At 37.2% G+C, this 17,272-nt stretch overlaps 1 protein-coding gene across 2 annotated transcripts in view; it reads left to right on the top strand.

The window, feature by feature from the left end:
• LOC127651916 (nectin-4-like) overlaps positions 1 to 14,244 on the top strand; it is a 31,309-nt gene extending 17,065 nt beyond the window's left edge. For both annotated transcript variants that reach the window (XM_052137990.1, XM_052137981.1), the window contains exons 5-11: positions 2,593 to 2,710; positions 8,045 to 8,196; positions 9,022 to 9,181; positions 9,293 to 9,368; positions 9,751 to 9,804; positions 9,911 to 10,087; positions 11,158 to 14,244. In XM_052137990.1, the coding sequence (XP_051993950.1) occupies positions 2,593 to 2,710; positions 8,045 to 8,196; positions 9,022 to 9,181; positions 9,293 to 9,368; positions 9,751 to 9,804; positions 9,911 to 10,087; positions 11,158 to 11,562 (1,142 nt within the window). In that variant the 3' untranslated portion in view covers positions 11,563 to 14,244. The remainder of the gene's footprint in view (positions 1 to 2,592; positions 2,711 to 8,044; positions 8,197 to 9,021; positions 9,182 to 9,292; positions 9,369 to 9,750; positions 9,805 to 9,910; positions 10,088 to 11,157) is intronic.
• Positions 14,245 to 17,272: the final 3,028 nt, after the last annotated feature.

Raw genomic sequence — 17,272 nt, 5'->3', positions numbered from 1 at the left:
CCTAATTATGGAGTTATCTAATCAGCCAATTGTGTGGCAACAGTGAAGTGCATAAAGTCATGCATATACTGGTCAGGAGCTTCAGTTAATGTTCACATAAACCATCAGAATGGGGAAAATTTTGATTTCAGTGGTTTCGACCATGGCATGATTTTTTATTCCAGACGGGCTGGTTTGATTATTTCTGTAACTGCTGAGAGAAGTGGGCATACCATCTGTGTACCTCAGCAGAAATCGAGATCCATCAGAACAGTCTGTTTTTCCAGTCTTTAACTGTCCAGGTTTGGTGAGCCTGTGCCCACTGCAGCCTTGACTTTCTGTTTTTGGCTGACAGAAGTGGAACCCGATGTGGTCTTCTGCTGTTGTAGCCCATTTGCCTCAAGTTTTGTCATTTTGTGAATTTTGAGATCCTTTTCTGCTCACTACAATTGTATAGAGCAGTTATCTGAGTTACCGTAGCCTTTCTGTCAGCTCAAAACAGTCTGGCTGTTCTCTGTTGACCCTTCTCATCAACAACAAAAAACATCCACAGAACTGCCGCTCACTGGATGTTTTTTGTTTTTGGCACCATTCTGAGTAAATCCAAGGACATCAGCAGTTACAGACATACTCAAACCAGCCTGTCTGGTACCAAAAGTTATGCCACGCTCGAAATCACTTAGATCCAATCAATTTTCCCCCATTATGATGGTTGATGTGAACATTAACCGAAGGTCCTTACCGTATCTGCATGATTTTATGCATTATAATTGCATTAATAATTAGGTGTACAGGTGTAAATAATAAAGTGGTCACTGAGTGTATATTTATGCAATTGTACTGTACCAATGTACTTTGCAGTTTTAATAATATATGATTTGATGAAAATGAGATTTTTTTTCACAGTAGCCTACTGTAGGTTACTGTGAATTGATTAGACAGGTTTAAATTAGCTTAATTGTCGTGAAAATAATGTCACAATGCAAAGAATCTGTCCTTTCCTTAATGCAAAATATACTTTCTCAGTTCTTACTTTGATTTTGGGGTTAAATATAACCAGGACATTTCTTTGCAGTTTTCATGAGATTCACCCAACCAGTTTCTACATTAGGTTGAACTTTCATTTTCCCACATTAGTACATTTTATAATGGATTGCAGACGTGAATACATTATTGCTGCTCTTTTTTTCTCTGTATTTCCTTTGGGCATTCCTTACATGGTGCGTCTCCGTCAGCTCCCTAGTTCAGTAGTCAGATCACTGACCAGGGAGTCCGCCAGAGCTGTCCCATTCGCAAAAGTGTTTCAGCGCACTAAAACATTCGTTCCCTAAATATTCCCAGAATCCACCGTAAACACCAGGTTGCATTGTTGCTCACTATGTTGCTTACTGGAAATATCATCATGTCTTCTGAAGTCTCAAGTTGTTAGAGGATAAGCGCAAGTGTAAAATTATGAAGTCAAAGCCTTATTTTCTCAGTTAAAGAGATTTTGTTTGGAATCATCTTTCATCCAAAATGTGAATGATTTAGATGAATATTAATGTGCACTCCTTTGAATTTTTTAATCTTCATATAAATGACATTCATCCTTTATAACAACACAGTTTTTATAGTCAGAACAAGTGAAAAAATCTACCAGTGCTGAAGAAGTAATCCAAAGTTACGTTACTGACCTTGAGTAATCTAACGGAATATGTTACAAATTACATTTTACAGCATGTATTCTGTAATCTGTAGTGGACTACATTTCAAAAGTAACCCTCCCAACCCTGTTGATTAATACCAGTTGTGTATAAAAGCACAACCTTGTCATCGTGTCACAGGTAATTGAGTCATCTATGTCTCTATGTTCAGTGGATGAACACCCTTGCCAGTGCCTGAATTTGTGTTCACGATATACTGATTCACAATTTAGGGAGCTAGGGAGTGAGATGAGATGCACCCTTGATCTGCAGTTTTTACTTGCTAGTGCAAACAATTAGATCACACATAAACTGCTAAGTACATTCTTGCCATAATAGACTTTAATGTTGTTTTCTTGCTGTGTGTTGCGTCATGAGACATATTAGAACAATCTAGACAAGTCAAACGTATACGCTGTGTCTGTGAATGACTCAGAATGATTGTGAAAGTTTCAGTGTAAGCATTAAATTTCAACTCATTTCCTGATTTAAATATGATGAAACCGTCTTCCCAGCTCTTTTTCTACATATTTAACTGAGATGTGTTTTGACCTGTGAGCTCTGCTTTTCAACATCTGTTTATGGATTTGATCGAGACTATGACTACATTGTTTCTGTCTGATTCATCGCTCCTTGAACTGTGCTTGAAAAAAGATCTGTGCTTTAGGTGAATGAAGGGAAACTTAAATGAGTGCATGAAATCCCAATAATTACATGAATTATATTATTAATCATATTTTTAATGCTATTAATAATAACGTTTTTATAGTGTCAAGAACTTGAAGGATCAGATGAACTTGTTGGTCAAATAGGAAGTTCATCCCAAGTTCAAATAAAAGTCTTGAATGTGAATTAGACACACCCAATTATGAGATCAATTCTATAACTTGTGTTTGTCTCTGTGTGTGTGTGTGTGTGTGCATATGTATAGATCCTCCAAGTGCATTGATATCTGGCTATGATGACAACTGGCATGTTGAAATGCTAGATGCCACGCTACAATGTACTGGTCAAGGAAATCCAAAACCTCACCAATTCAACTGGACTAGGTAAAATATGAACAACTGTCTATCTAGGGTGAATACAGGTAAAGTGGGACACTTACGGGGGCATTTTTGTATTTAATATTTCTTCTCTTTAACAAATTTAGCCATCTAAAATGGTACTGTGACGATAACCGATTAATCGGGTCGATAGTTTTTAAAATCGATTTATAGAATGTTAAAAAAATAAGATCCCAGATACAGTTTATTGTTCTAATTTACCAAATTAAAGGGATAGTTCGCCCAAAACTCAAAATTGCCTCATCATTTACTCACCCTCATGCTATCCCAGATGTACATGACTTTCTTTCATCTACTGAACTTAAATGGAGATTTTATTTAAGAATTTATCAGCTCTTTTGGTCCATTAAATGCAAGTGAATGGGTGCCAAAATTTTGAAGCTCCAAAAATCACATAAATCAGCATAAAAGTAATCCACAAGACTCCAATGGACAAATCCATGTCTTAGAAGCAATATGATTGGTGTGGGTGAGAAACAGATCACTTTCAATTTCTTCTTGTGTTTATGGTGATTCACATTCTTCATGCATATCGCCCAATACTGGGCAGGTAGGAGAATTTCTAGCAAAAAAGGACTTAAATATTGACCTCTTTCTCTCCCACACCGATCATATCACTTCTAATGACTTGGGTTTAAACACTGGGGTTGTATGGATTACTTTTATGATGCCTTTATGTCCTTTTGGAGCTGCAACATTTTGGCACCCATTCACTTGCATTGTATGGACCTACAGAGCTGAAATATTCTTCTACATATCATAATTTGTGTTCAGCAGGAGAAAGAAAGTCATACACATCTGGCATGGCACGAGGGTGTGTAAATGATGAGAGAATTGTCATTTTTGGTTGAACTATCTCTTTAAGCTTTTTATAGCTTTTATATTTAACAGGTATAGCGTTATGTATATAAATATATATTTCATAAGATGAGCTTTCATGAGGAATAAGGTTTATTATTATTCACTAGATATGGAGTTAGAGGTGCAACGTAAGTTCTGATGATGCATGTTTCAATATAGTTGCAATTTTCTTTTCATGCCCTTGCTTCAATAAAAATCGAATTACTGTTCCACATTAACTGTATTCACCCTATTTGTCTCTCCTCCAATCCTATAGTTGTGCCTGTTGATCTGCTTTGTTTGTTTGTCTTTCTGTCTGATTTACGACCAGTTTTTCTTTAATTCTGTCTTGGTTGGCATCCTTATCTGCATGCCAGACTAATCTGTAGGTGTGGAAGTGAACAGAGGTTCAATGACAATGCAGTTGATCAGATTTCCCAATTCTTTTGAAGTAATATTTTATCCACAGATACCGAGATGTAATTAATTACACTCCAGTTAATTTTTGTGTTTAGGAACTGACAAACAGTTATGAGATATTTAGTCACACTCACACACCTATTTTCTTGCATGTTTGGAAGGAGTGACTAAGGGGGTGTAGACATGAACATTTCGTAGATCACGCACTGCTGAGCTCAGGCTCTGGACAAACATTCTCTCGTTTATCCTCCTCTCTGCCTCGAGTGGGGGAACCTGTTTTCTGGCTGCTTGGTGTGAATGCAAACTAAATGAAGTAACTGTTGCCTGGTGTCTTGTTGCAACTTGTGCAGCAAACAGACAGAGTGCACTTTCACACAGAGGGAGAGAGAGGGGGATGGATGAGAACAGGGTGATTAGTGGACCTACAGTATGACTACACACGAGCTGAGGGTGTCAGGGGTATTTGCCTACGTGTTTATATGTGTTTTATGGGATATGTATTATCTCTGTCACATGCAAATTATGCTGTGCCGTATGAAAATCATGCAAGATGCAATTCCTCATATAAGCTGTGTCTTCAGGAATGCAGCACATTTGTGTCTACATTCCACAAATAAAACTAGTAAAAGAAATTTTGTCAAGGCATACTTGACAAAATCTTGCCTGAAAGTTTAAAAACGTTTACAAATCCTTGCAGTTTGAAGGCCTTATGTACTTTGAATACTTTAAGATCTATACAGTGTTAAGAGTTGGCTAGCCCTCATAGTGTATCCAGAATTGTCCAGTATTAACTAGTCCTGTACTGTATATTCTTTTAGAGTTAATTAACTAAAGATGTCATGCTTGTCCTTGTGGGACAAACATCATTGTAATAGGGTCCTGCTTTTCACTTAAACGAGGAAACGGCGAGCCAGGTGAATTCTCTGTTCTCTGTATTTATTCAGTTTCTCTTTACACTTTTCAGTGCAGACAACAAAACTAGTCAAGCCATTTTTATGTGTATAAAAATGTTATTTGTATAAAAAGCTTTTGTTGGCAATTTATTGTATTCCGTTTCAAGACTGTAGTCCATTATTAGACCGAGGTGATGCAGGCCGAGATCAGTGAGGTGCTTCGCAGTTCAACCGGTTGGTAATTTCGGTGTGGTCTATCATAAATCCAAGGTTCAGGCAGTGGCATATGAAGTATCCCATATCTTATGGTTGGAGAATGGCATCAGTTCATCCTCTGAAGTCCATCATAATAGACTGAAGTGATGTCTGACTGGCACCGGCTGCTATTAGTCATCATCACACAGCAACGTGTAGCAATTGAGTCTGATAACAAGCAGGAATGGAGCTAGATACGTCCGGTTCTGTTGACCTCAGGATAGAAGTCCCGAGGTTGAGACATGGAAACAAATAGGCACACAGAGAACGGCACTCCTCTCCTCCTCTGTGGCCCTCAGCTCCCTTTTATTGCCTCTCACTGCAACACAGAACAGTTGTTATTAAAATTGCCCACAGGTGTAACTCCTTACCACTCTCATCTCACGGTCTCACTCTCAATTCACAAATCGGCGCTCAACCACGCCCCCACCTCCACAATAATGTATTTCAGAGCACAGCAAGAAGCATGGAGCTGTAACCAGAGATTGTGCTAGAAAAAAGTCGTTATCTGTCACTCTGTCGGACTAAGATCTAAAATTTGTATCTGTCAAACTTGTTTTCATTTTATAAATACAGAGGCTATATTCAGGTGTGTAGCATCCATTATGTAAGGATTAATTAGACGGACTGTTGAATTATCAAAAAATAATGCACACCCTAGATGGTAATGCGGTCACGACGCACAGCAGAGTTTTATTTTTCGATAATTCAACAGGCCAGAGTGAATTATTCCACTTATACCAAGGTTACCCCACCTTAAGACATTGTTCAGGGTTTAATCTTTTCTTCCCTAAAACACTTGTGAGTGGAACTACTTTCTTCTGCCACGAATTCAGCATCTTGCTTTTATACAGCATAGTTGCTTGTTCGAAAAAGTAATTTTAGTACTCGGAGGACTGCACTGCTTTACTGGAGCACTTACTGGAGTAATAAAGTAGTGCTTTTGTGTGTGTGTGTGTGTGTGTGTGTGTGTGTGTGTGTGTGTGTGTGTGTGTGTGTGTGTGTGTGTGTGTGTGTGTGTGTGTGTGTGTATGTGTGTGTGTGTGTGTGTGTGTGTGTGTGTGTGTGTGTTTCAACCCCACTGAGATGCAGGTGTGCTCTGACATAGCGGCTCTATTTTTCACTCATGAGTAAGTGTGTGCGTAATGTGTATGAATATGTGTGTCCACGTGTGTGAGAGCTTAAGAGAGGGGGAGCACAAGGGTGTTTCCCACAGATATTTCAGATAAAAAATAAACTTTTGTATTGAACAAGTTAACCTCACTTTGATAAAGCTCAAAAATGTCACTTTAGAACTAGCAACGGAGGATGTGCTGCTTTTCAGCACAAGAGTAACAAGGTTGTGTGTGTGTGTGTGTGTGAGCGTGTATTTATCACTTTGTGGGGACGAAATGTCCCCATAAGGATAGTAAAACCCGAAATTTTTGACCTTGTGGGGACATTTTGTCGGTCCCCATGAGGAAAACAGCTTATAAATCATACTAAATTATGTTTTTTGAAAATGTAAAAATGCAGAAAGTTTTCTGTGAGGGTTAGGTTTAGGGGTAGGGTTAGGTTTAGGGGATAGAATATAAAGTTTGTACAGTATGAAAACCATTATATCTATGGAAAGTCCCCATAAAACATGGAAACACAACGTGTGTGTGTGTGTGTATGTGTGTGTATGTGTGTGTGTGTGTGTGTGTGTGTGTGTGTGTGTGTGTGTGTGTGTGTGTGTGTGTGTGTGTGTGTGTGTGAAACAAGAATAGAAAGAAAGAAAGAAAGAAAGAAAGAAAGAAAGAAAGAAAGAGAGAAAGAAAGAAAGAAAGAAAGAGAGAAAGAAAGAAAGAAAGAGAGAAAGAGTGGGAGCGCAAGGATGCTTTTCAATTGAACTTAAATATATGTTGGATATTTTAAACATTGTTTGTCAATCTTATCTGATGTACTTAACCACTGTCTTTGTTTTAATTGGTTATTTTGTTGTGGTAGCCTGTATGGCTCTTTGAAATAACTGAAATAATTTGGTGAAGTGATATAGAACCGTTTGCGGTCATGACATGGAACTACTTCATAGCTGGGTGTTTACTTGAAAAATAATTGGACACCTTATAATGTCTGTCAACCAATCAGAATCAAGCATTCAACAGCCCCGTGGTATAAAATGGTAAAAAGGCCTACAAAACATGACAGTATATATATAATATACTTTTGACTCAAGCATGAGTCTGGTGAAACCAGAGGTGTTCTAGGGTGAAAGATCAACTGTTAATCAACCACTGAGCTAAAGCAAGCTTTTTAAACTTTATCGGTTACGTGCGGCTTTAAAAGGTAATAACCGTCTGGTCCAAAAATTTGAAAAGCTCGTACATTCATGCGCAAGACTTCACAGAACTTCAATTTGTCTGATATCAACTTAAAGTGGCACTGATGAGAAGCAAGCACATATTGTTTTGCAATTATCATGCAGTGACATACTGACGTGATGTAATTATGCAATCATGAAATCCGAGCCAAAAGAGCTGCATATTGTGATCAGATGTAATTGGTGATGTCTGTAAATGCCGATGCCATCTGTCCACTTGTGATTGCCCTAAACACATGTTATTGCCAGGCACTAAACAGGGGCAGGGCACACACACACCACTAGAGTGAGAGAGTGAGAACGTGAAATCAAAACAGAAGCACTAGATTTAAATGATTTGCTAGTGTCTTTTTTTAATCTGTCAAAATGACTGAAAGCATTTGGATTTATCCATCAGTGTTTAAAAAAATCTGTAAATTATGGAGATTTTTCGGTTAACCCAACCCCTGCCTGTAATGAGTTCTTAAGTGCAACCAGCAACTTTTTTTTTTTTTACTATAGATTGCAATTTTTACATTTTGTTGGATGATTCTGGTTTTAGGTTTTAACCTTATTTCCTTGTTTATACAGGAAAGGTGAAGTTCTACCAGAGGGTGTGACCGTGGATGGTGGCATTCTTCACTTTAGTAGGCCCCTCCTTTTGACAGATCAAGGAGACTATATCTGCATGACCACCAATCAGGTGGGATCTGGTAAAGTGGAGATTGCAATAATTATATCAGGTAAATGTCTCTCTATAACCACATATGCTCTTTGGTTTAACATTGAAATGTAATGCATAGTGCTGCCATCTAGTGAAAGTTATTAGGCAATGCTCACACCCATAAAATTAAAATGTTATGGGAGTGCATGTGTTCTGCATTCAGAAGCAATTAAGCTCAATTAAAAGCATCTGTGGCATGCTGTAATTAATCACAGTCAATAATGTTCATTTCCCACTCAGTTGGTTAAAACAAATATAAATCATCTTTACAGTAATGCACTTCTAATGGAAGTATATGGGGCAAGGCATTGCCCAGGGATAAATGTTAAAATACATATTATTATTATGATTATTATGATACATTTTTCTTTATAACATTATGTGTAATCTTATGTGTTTATATGTGACTATTGTGATAAAAGTGCTTACTTACAATGACCATGTAAAGCAAATAAATCATCCATTACTTTTATTATATGTGCAAAAGTAGACTGTTTATATAGAGAAAAATCCACCCACAGAAATTAATTGGCAGTCACCTTTAATTTTGAATGTATGGCGGAAAGATGCAATGAGAGTGAATGGTGAAGTAACATCTCCTTTGAGTTCCATGGAAGAAAGAAAGTCAAATGAGTTTGGACCAACATGATGACTGAGTTCAGATCTCTTTAATATAGACCCCATAGACTTTTTGATCAATGGATGAGTTGAAATGATCATCTGTCATAATTAACAGCATGCCACAGTTGATGTCCCTATAGCTTAATCTGTTTAGAACCTGGAACATTCCTTAAAAGGTGAGCATGCAAAATCTAAGTTGTGCATGCATGTGTGTTTGTTACAGAGTCATCTAAGCAGCAGACATCAGTTAACCACATACTGATGATTATTATTGGTGGAGTGGCCTCAGTGGTTGTTCTCACTCTTGTTATAGTGATCATTTCCGTAAATCGGCACTATAAACGCAAAAACCAACATCTGGCCATAGAGCTGGACGCAAAAAAGTAAGCAGTATTTTTTTATATGTCTATATTTCAAACACAAAATAATTGAAAAGACTGATAACTCTGCACATTTTTCACATGTCAATTTTTCTGTTTTGCTCTTTTTCTAAGGGAAGAAATCAGCACTCTATCAAGACAAGCCTCGATTAGGAGAGTAAACTCAGGCAGCGCAGACAACAGATACTCGGTACAAATACACACACAAACACCTCCGCACTGTGTTTCTAGTTCTTTACCTGCCTATTTTAGCTATATAACTTAATATGTCTTTATTTGAGGACATGATGCTTCATTGTACAGTATGGGTGAATATCACGGAAACATGTCTAGGTCATATTCCACCACCTAAAGAAAGACACACAAGAACAACACTTATGTACATAATACGTACATTGCATCATATTCTTAAGCACATGTTAGTTCAGGACACCTAATATAAAGTGGGTCTGATTTAGATATATGAAATGGACAGATTTAGCATATACAGTATGTACACAAGTGTGTATGTTGAATGCCAGTTTTATTATCTCCCTCCATCTCAATCCACTGCATTTCTCTTCTTTCAAAAGGACGATCATCACTTAAGAGTTGAGGGGACCTTGCGCACCAGTCTCTCCTCCCTGGTTCGTCTGTATTTTTGTTTTTTCTTATCTTCATTTCTTTCGGAAACTCATGTTATGTTTTTCTCTCTGGCACTCACATAAACGCTCTAAACGTTCTCATTCCCAGGATCGTCCTAACTCCAGGGATAGTCGTTCCACTCTGGGAGTGGTAGACTTCCTCGGCCGTCCTGCACTTCATAACTCTTCCAGAAGATGTAGAGACAAAGTTATGGAGAGAGACAGAGATGACAGAGATTCCACTCGATTGATGGAGTCTTTTGAATGGGGCAGTAATATGGCACAGGTATGAAATTAATTTTGTGAGACTTTCCACCATCGGGTATATACTGTATATAATGCAACTACTCCAAAAAAAACACTATTTTGTATATTAGCTAGTATGATTAACAACACATCTAGCATTTAAAGGGATATTTCACCCAGAAATTTGTATTCTCTCATCATTTACTCACCCCCATACCATCCCAGGTGTATATGACTTCCTTTCTTCAGCAAAACATGTTTGAAGAAAAGAAAATAGAAAAATATCTCAGCTCAGTAGGTCCTTAAAATGCAAGTGGATGGTGATCAGACATTTGACGCTCCAAAAATCACAGACAGTTAGCATAAACGTCATCCATATGACTCCAGCTGTTAAATGAATGTCTTCTAAAGCAATATGATCACTTTTGGTGTGAAAAAGGTCAATATTTAAGTACTTTTTAACTATATTATACTCACCATTGTGAGTAAAGAAACAGATACAAATACAGATCTAAACCAAAACCAGCAAAGCTTCTGTACAGCGTTCGTCCTACTCGCTGCTCTTCCGGCTGTGTCGTCCATGCGTCAGTTTGCGCGTGAACTATTCAATGCAATTACGTCACACGCGCATACTGCTGCTGACTGTAAGTGATGGTTTATAATTAAAAAGTACTTCAATATTGATCTTTTTCACACCAGAGGTGATTGTATCACTTTAGAAGACATTCATTTAACAGCTGTCATAGTCGTATGGATGGCGTTTATGCTGACTGTCTGTGATTTTTGGAGCTTCAATTTGATCACCATCCACTTGTATTTTAAGGACCTACTGAGCTGAGATATTTTTTCTATTTTTCTTAAAATGTGTTCTGGGGAAGAAAGACATACACACCTGGGATTTCATGAGGGTGAGTAAATGATGAGAGAATTTACATTTTTGGGTATACTTACCCTTTAACGCTTTAGTAATGCGGAAGCAGGACACACTTAGTATATGATTTATCAAATCATTGCACATTTACAACAACACATGGGGTTAAAGCACATATACCAAAATTACTAAAGATAACAACATAAATAGGATGTAATGAATGTAATTTTCCTATCCAGGAAACACAACTCCACCCTCCTCTCCGATCTCGGAACGGCTGTGCCATTTTCCTTGCAGATGGGACAACGCAATCAGGAGGCAGTAGCAGAGGAGGCAGCCGAGGTCATAATTCACCTTTAGTGTCCACATACCCAACTCTTACCGATGAAGAGGAAGATTCTGTTAGCCCTATAGATGAAGATTTAGCCGTTCACAGAGGCATAATGGAGCCTGACGGTTTTGAAAATGGCGGCAGCGAGACGGCGAGTTCTCAGATATCGGAGGCGCTATCCAATCATTTTGAGCAAAGTAATGGCACGCTATGGCCCAAGTCAAAACCCAATAACATCCTGCTCCCCGCCAACAGCACTACCTTGCTCCTCACTCCCTATAGCTCATCTATCCACAAAGCTCAGATCGTTTAGACTCTAAACTGCTTCGATTTGTATTTTTGGCCTCAGTTTTTGGAAATGTCTTTCATTAAAAGAATCTTGAATTTATTATAAACACATTGAATATGAAACAGAAGGATTTGGTCTTCTGTAACTTCACTTCCCAACAGGGGGGTGTCTAGACCCTAGATAAAGACTTTCACATACATTTTTTCAGAACGCTAACCCAAAAGTGGATGTACAAATCATATTTTTGCATAGAGAACATATCAAAGTATTTAAAAAAGTTACTTTTCATTTAGATGGTGCCTTTTATTCAAACGTATAATATAAACAGTCATAGCTATCAACTTTTTGAACTTTTATGCAAATACATTGTCATGGTGGCAAAAATGTGGACCAAATGACTGTGAGGCCATCATCTAACTTAGTGTTTCTCAAACCTTTCGGAGCTAAGGAGCCCTTTCGTGACCCTAAAGTGTTTGTGGACCCTGGTTAAATACACAGTCTTCAAACATTTGTTGCTTTGAATCTACATTGTGATTCTGAGAGCTGGCTGGTTTGGTTCCAGGATTATAATTCTTCATCGAAGAATATTTTGAAATGCCTATGGAGAAAATGAACTTTTGTATACAAGGAATTTTCTGGTTATTTGCAATGGACCCCAAGGGTTTAAGAAGGGTTGATCTAACTGAACTCGGACCGAAAGAACAGTATCAGCATTACTCGCATAGTACCTCAGTTGCATAATCCACAATGTATTCTGGAACTGGGCCTCTTGATTATTAAGGGGCACACCATGTCTTTCAGCTACAGATTCATTGGAGACCACCCGACCTGAGCTTTCTCATATGAACAGGGAGAGAGAATTAAGATTTGATTTTTATACTGTATGCAACCGGCTTTGGAAGAAAAACACTACATGATATACCTGTTTTCTTCACAGTCTGGGCAGTTAATCCTTCACTGTGACTTTTGGATCTTGATGTTTGTAATCCAGAGATGTACAATTGGTATTTTGGAATATTTTTTGCATATGTACGTGTTTTTCCACTGAAAGCTATCCCATTAATGGTTTACAATTTGCAATGCCACTGCATGAATAGTATTATGAAGTATTACAGATTGCCAGCAATACAACTTTTGTGACTGGCTGTTGTCTGTTCACAGAATGTCAGTGACATTGTCATTGTTTACATCGTGCATACTTCATTATAATAGTGCTTTAAACATATTTAGTTTGACAACACTTTTGGTGTTACCACAAGTTAGGCTACCACAAATTCAAACACGGCTGTGACCTCTTTTTACCTAACAAAATATAATGCCTTGTTCCTGATGATAATTTTACTGTATTCATTTTATTTGAGTATATCATTTGTTACAACAGAGTGTGGATGTGGCTTTAACAGCCAGTTATTAAATCTACTGTATGTAACTATGTTTGACTAATTTCTGTAAACACTGGATATAAAACTGCATGGTTTGACATTTTTTGGCAGATGAACAGAGGTATCTGGGGTGTGGTGACTCCCTTCCAAATATTTACAACTTAATTCACGCTAGCGCCATCTTTGATTTATAATAGGAATGACAACGAGCCTGTGAGGGATAGATTTACAGTCTCTTCAATGGAACGAATGGTACTGTGGTTGACAGAGGTGGGTAGAGTAGCCAAAAACTGTACTCAAGTAAAAGTACAATTACTTCAAAAACATAATTGCTCAAGTAGAAGTAAAAGTACTAACATAAATAATTACTTGAGTTAGAGTAAGAAAGTATCCAATTAAAAAAGTACTCAAGTAGTGCGTACTTTAGTAATGTTACTTTCACAAATGAAACAATAGACGTTTACTCCCCTATATTCCATTACATAATACACATTGAACCTGTATTATAGAATTATTATTATTATTATTAATGGAAATTCTGTCATCTTTCACCATCAGGTTGTTCCAAACCCATATGACTTTCTTTCTTCCATGCAACACAATAAGGAGATATTAGACAGAATGTTTCCCTGAGTCACTATTTACTTTCAGTGAATGTTTTTTATATATATGTATATATTTTGAAAGTGAATGGTGACTGAGACTGTCAGTCCCTAACATTCTGTCTAACATATTTTGTGTTCCACATAATACAAAGCCTCACACTGGTTTGGAACAACATGAGGGTAGAGAAATGATGACAGAATATTAAACTTTGGCTGAGCTATCACTTTAAAGAGATAGTTTACCCAAAAATAAAACATTCTCTCATCATTTACTCACACTCATGCCATCCCAGATGTGTTTGACTTTCTTTCTTCTGCAGAACACAAATGATGATTTTTAGAAAAATATTTCAGCTATTGATGCTCCAAAAAGCACATAAAGGCAGTATAAAAGTAATCCATAAGACTCCAGTGGTTTAAACCATGTCTTCAGAAGTGATATGATGTGTGGGTGAGAAACAGATCAATATTTGTAATGTTTTGCTAGACAGCAGGGGCGATATGCAGAAAAGAATGTGAATCACTAAAAACAAAAGAAGAATGTGAAATTGATCTGTTTCTCTGTTTCTCATCCACAATTATCATCCACACCATCACTTCTGAAGATACTGATTTAACCACTGGAGTCTTATGGATAATTTTTATGCTGATTTATGTTTGTTTGTTTAGCTTTAAATTGTTGCCACCCATTCACTTGCATTGTATGGACATACAGAGCTGAGAAATTCTTCTTAAAATCTTAATTTAAGTTCAGCAGAAGAAAGAAAGTCATACACATCTGGGGTGGCATGAGGGTGAGTAAATAATGAGAATTGCAATTTTTGGGTGAACTATCTCTTTAAGGGCTCTTGTCAGATCTGGATGAGTTTGTCAATAAGAAGAGAGGTTTGGAAAAATTTCTAGTAATTATTATAGTGAAAACGTGAAAATGTCCCACAAGGACATTATATATAATGCTGAAATATAATGCATTCTTAAAATAACATAATAACATACAGATACATTTTAAAATGTACTCTTTATTTGATCAAATTTGTTTACTTTTTTATTAACACACAGTATATATTAAAAATGACAAACAGAATGAAGATTTATTGTATTCATATATTATTTAATAAGAATAACAAATAAGGCCCAAGTATTTAAAAATGTCATATGTGGCATTTCTGCACCAGCCCCAGAGCTCCAACACTCACATCCGAATTCAATAATTTCATTCAATTATTGCTGAGATGTAGTGCACTAACTGCCATTCACTATATAGGAAATAGTGAATGAGTGAACAATTGCAGACACAGCCACTCTCGTCGCGACGTTTGCCTTGTGCACATCACACGTGCACAAATGGCAGCGATAAGCTTATGTTTGTATGGATTTATACAGTTAATCCGCCTGAAGTAGCTGCGATAGTTTCCAGTACCCCCCGCGAGGGTGCGGAGTATATATATAAATACTGCTTATGACATTCGGGACAAAGCACAGTGATATGTTGCTGCACTGATTTAAAAATGTACATTTAAAAACGAATGTCATAAGAGCCCAGTTACAGAATCACACTGAAAATGACCATCTCATTACACAGAAAAGCCCACGTTAGGATTAGAGCCAAAACTTACCTCAGCTTGCTGCCTTAAATTGGAGCTGTGACTTTAATCTTGAAATATCAGCTTGTCTTGGTGTTAAAAGAAGGCATTGCACGACGGAACTATTCTTTTTAACACTGTCTCATCACGCACAGCTTTGAATTTTCGCTCTCAAAAAAGTCCCATTCAATAATCTCTCAATAAATTACACATTAATTCAAATTAAACCCAGTAATGTAACGACAGTAATGCCACACATGGTAAAGAAGTAAAAATAAAAATAATTAATTAGAAGTTTACTTGAGTGAGTAAAAAGTACCCACTTTTAAACCTACTCTAAAAGTAAAATTCTCCCCAAAATGTTACTCAAGTAAATTTAACGAAGTAAATGTAACGAATTACAACCCACCTCTGGTGGTCGATTTGTAAAACAGTTTCAAAGAGGATGTTGGTGTAAAACTGTTCGCTAATGCATGGGTCATTGACAAATAAGGTTGTCTAAAGAAATAAGAAATATTTATAAAAAATATATAGTTTTATTAGTTTCAATTAAAACATTTGGGTTAAATTCTTAGAAATAAAATGTTTGTGTTCAAACTGGTCTCATGTTTGAAAAAAACCTTTAAAGCATGTTCTACAAAAACATTAAACTTTTTAATAATGTCATGTGGTCTAACCATAGAGTAAATGGTAATGTAATCCTTTCTTTGCACCTTGAATACGTGAGAGGAAAAACACTTTTTATTTTATTTTTTTTATTTTATTTTATTTATTTTTTTGTACATCTGATGAATTTTTTTGTCAAAAATATCTATAAATTTTCTCAGGGTTACACCACATGACCAGAACAACATGTGCCTTTTCATAAAAAAATATGTTTTTAAAAACTTTGCGCTGTCTTGGTGTTCTCAAGGTGTCCACTCTGTTTTATAGGTTTATGGTCAACATAAACAACAAATTCATGTTGGTTACACCCCATGACTTTGATTTTGTGGACAAAAGCATTTTTAGAAAATGAATCATTAATTGTTTCACTGCTTAATAATAAAATATTATTCTGCAGTAGTCATGCTAACATTTATTATTTCAAGAATTTCAGCTTTTAATGAGCATTTGTTCTGTTTTTGGACACCACATGACATATTTTACTTTAAGCCCTAGAATATGAATATGAATTTTAAATATGCTCAAGAGGTGTATTCAAGTAAATGTTTATTGTGAATTGTATTTTCATGTATTTTTAGTTTAATAGATCTGGGGGGGGGGGGGGGGGGTATTGTTATTGTATTTTACAATTAATTTTGTGAATAAAATCCATGTTATGATCATGAAAGAACCATACATCCGCTCCCATCCCTCCCACAACTCAAGCACTAGGTAAAAAGCTCCTAGATCACATCTGATTTTCCACAACTCATGTTGTCTGGAGTTCTTTGTGTACTAAATGTTCTTGGGCAGATATTTCATCAAGGTTTTGTCATAATGGAATTATCCAAAAACACTTTAAACTGCAGTACAGACCATTGAAGAGACTGTGAGTCTGTCCCTCACAGCCTCAATGTTATTCCATTTAAAATTCAAAGATGGCGCTAGAGTGAATAAGTTTGTAACTTCGTTCCCCATCTGTCGCTCACTCGACGTTGTGTCAAATGAAGCGACACTAGGGGTCTTTCTTGAAGGCCTCAGTTACCTCTGAACTTGAGAAAAGGCCAATGAGAAATTGGCAGACAGAATTTGCATGTCCCTCCCCTGGACATACGAGTATAAAAGGAGGGAATCGTGCATCTGTCCATTCAGAAATTTTTTCAAGCGGTTGTGCGATCAGCGAGCTGAGATCACTTCTGTACCACTCACCTCTGCAGATCTACGGCGCGTATCAGCTGCTTTCTCCTTCTCTGCACGCCAGTGCAGCTTTGCCCCTGGGCGTTTCCACAGCGCTTCTGAAAGACAATATTTTCTCTAAAAGAGCACACACAGCAGGCTCTGAACGTCCTTTTCAGGATGTATCTTTGTAAAGATGCCTTTCTGCCTCTGTGTATTTCCTGGATGCGGTCGCTATCTCTCCGTTCCTGACGGTCATAGACGCTGCCTCGTCTGGCACAGCTTTCTCCCATGCTTGGCATGTCGCTTGTCCCCCCCGCCTCTGGGGATACCGGGAACCTAA

This window comes from Xyrauchen texanus, chromosome 1 (assembly GCF_025860055.1).
Source record: "Xyrauchen texanus isolate HMW12.3.18 chromosome 1, RBS_HiC_50CHRs, whole genome shotgun sequence".
Lineage (NCBI taxonomy): Eukaryota > Metazoa > Chordata > Actinopteri > Cypriniformes > Catostomidae > Xyrauchen > Xyrauchen texanus.
This window is presented reverse-complemented; position numbering and strand designations above follow the sequence as displayed.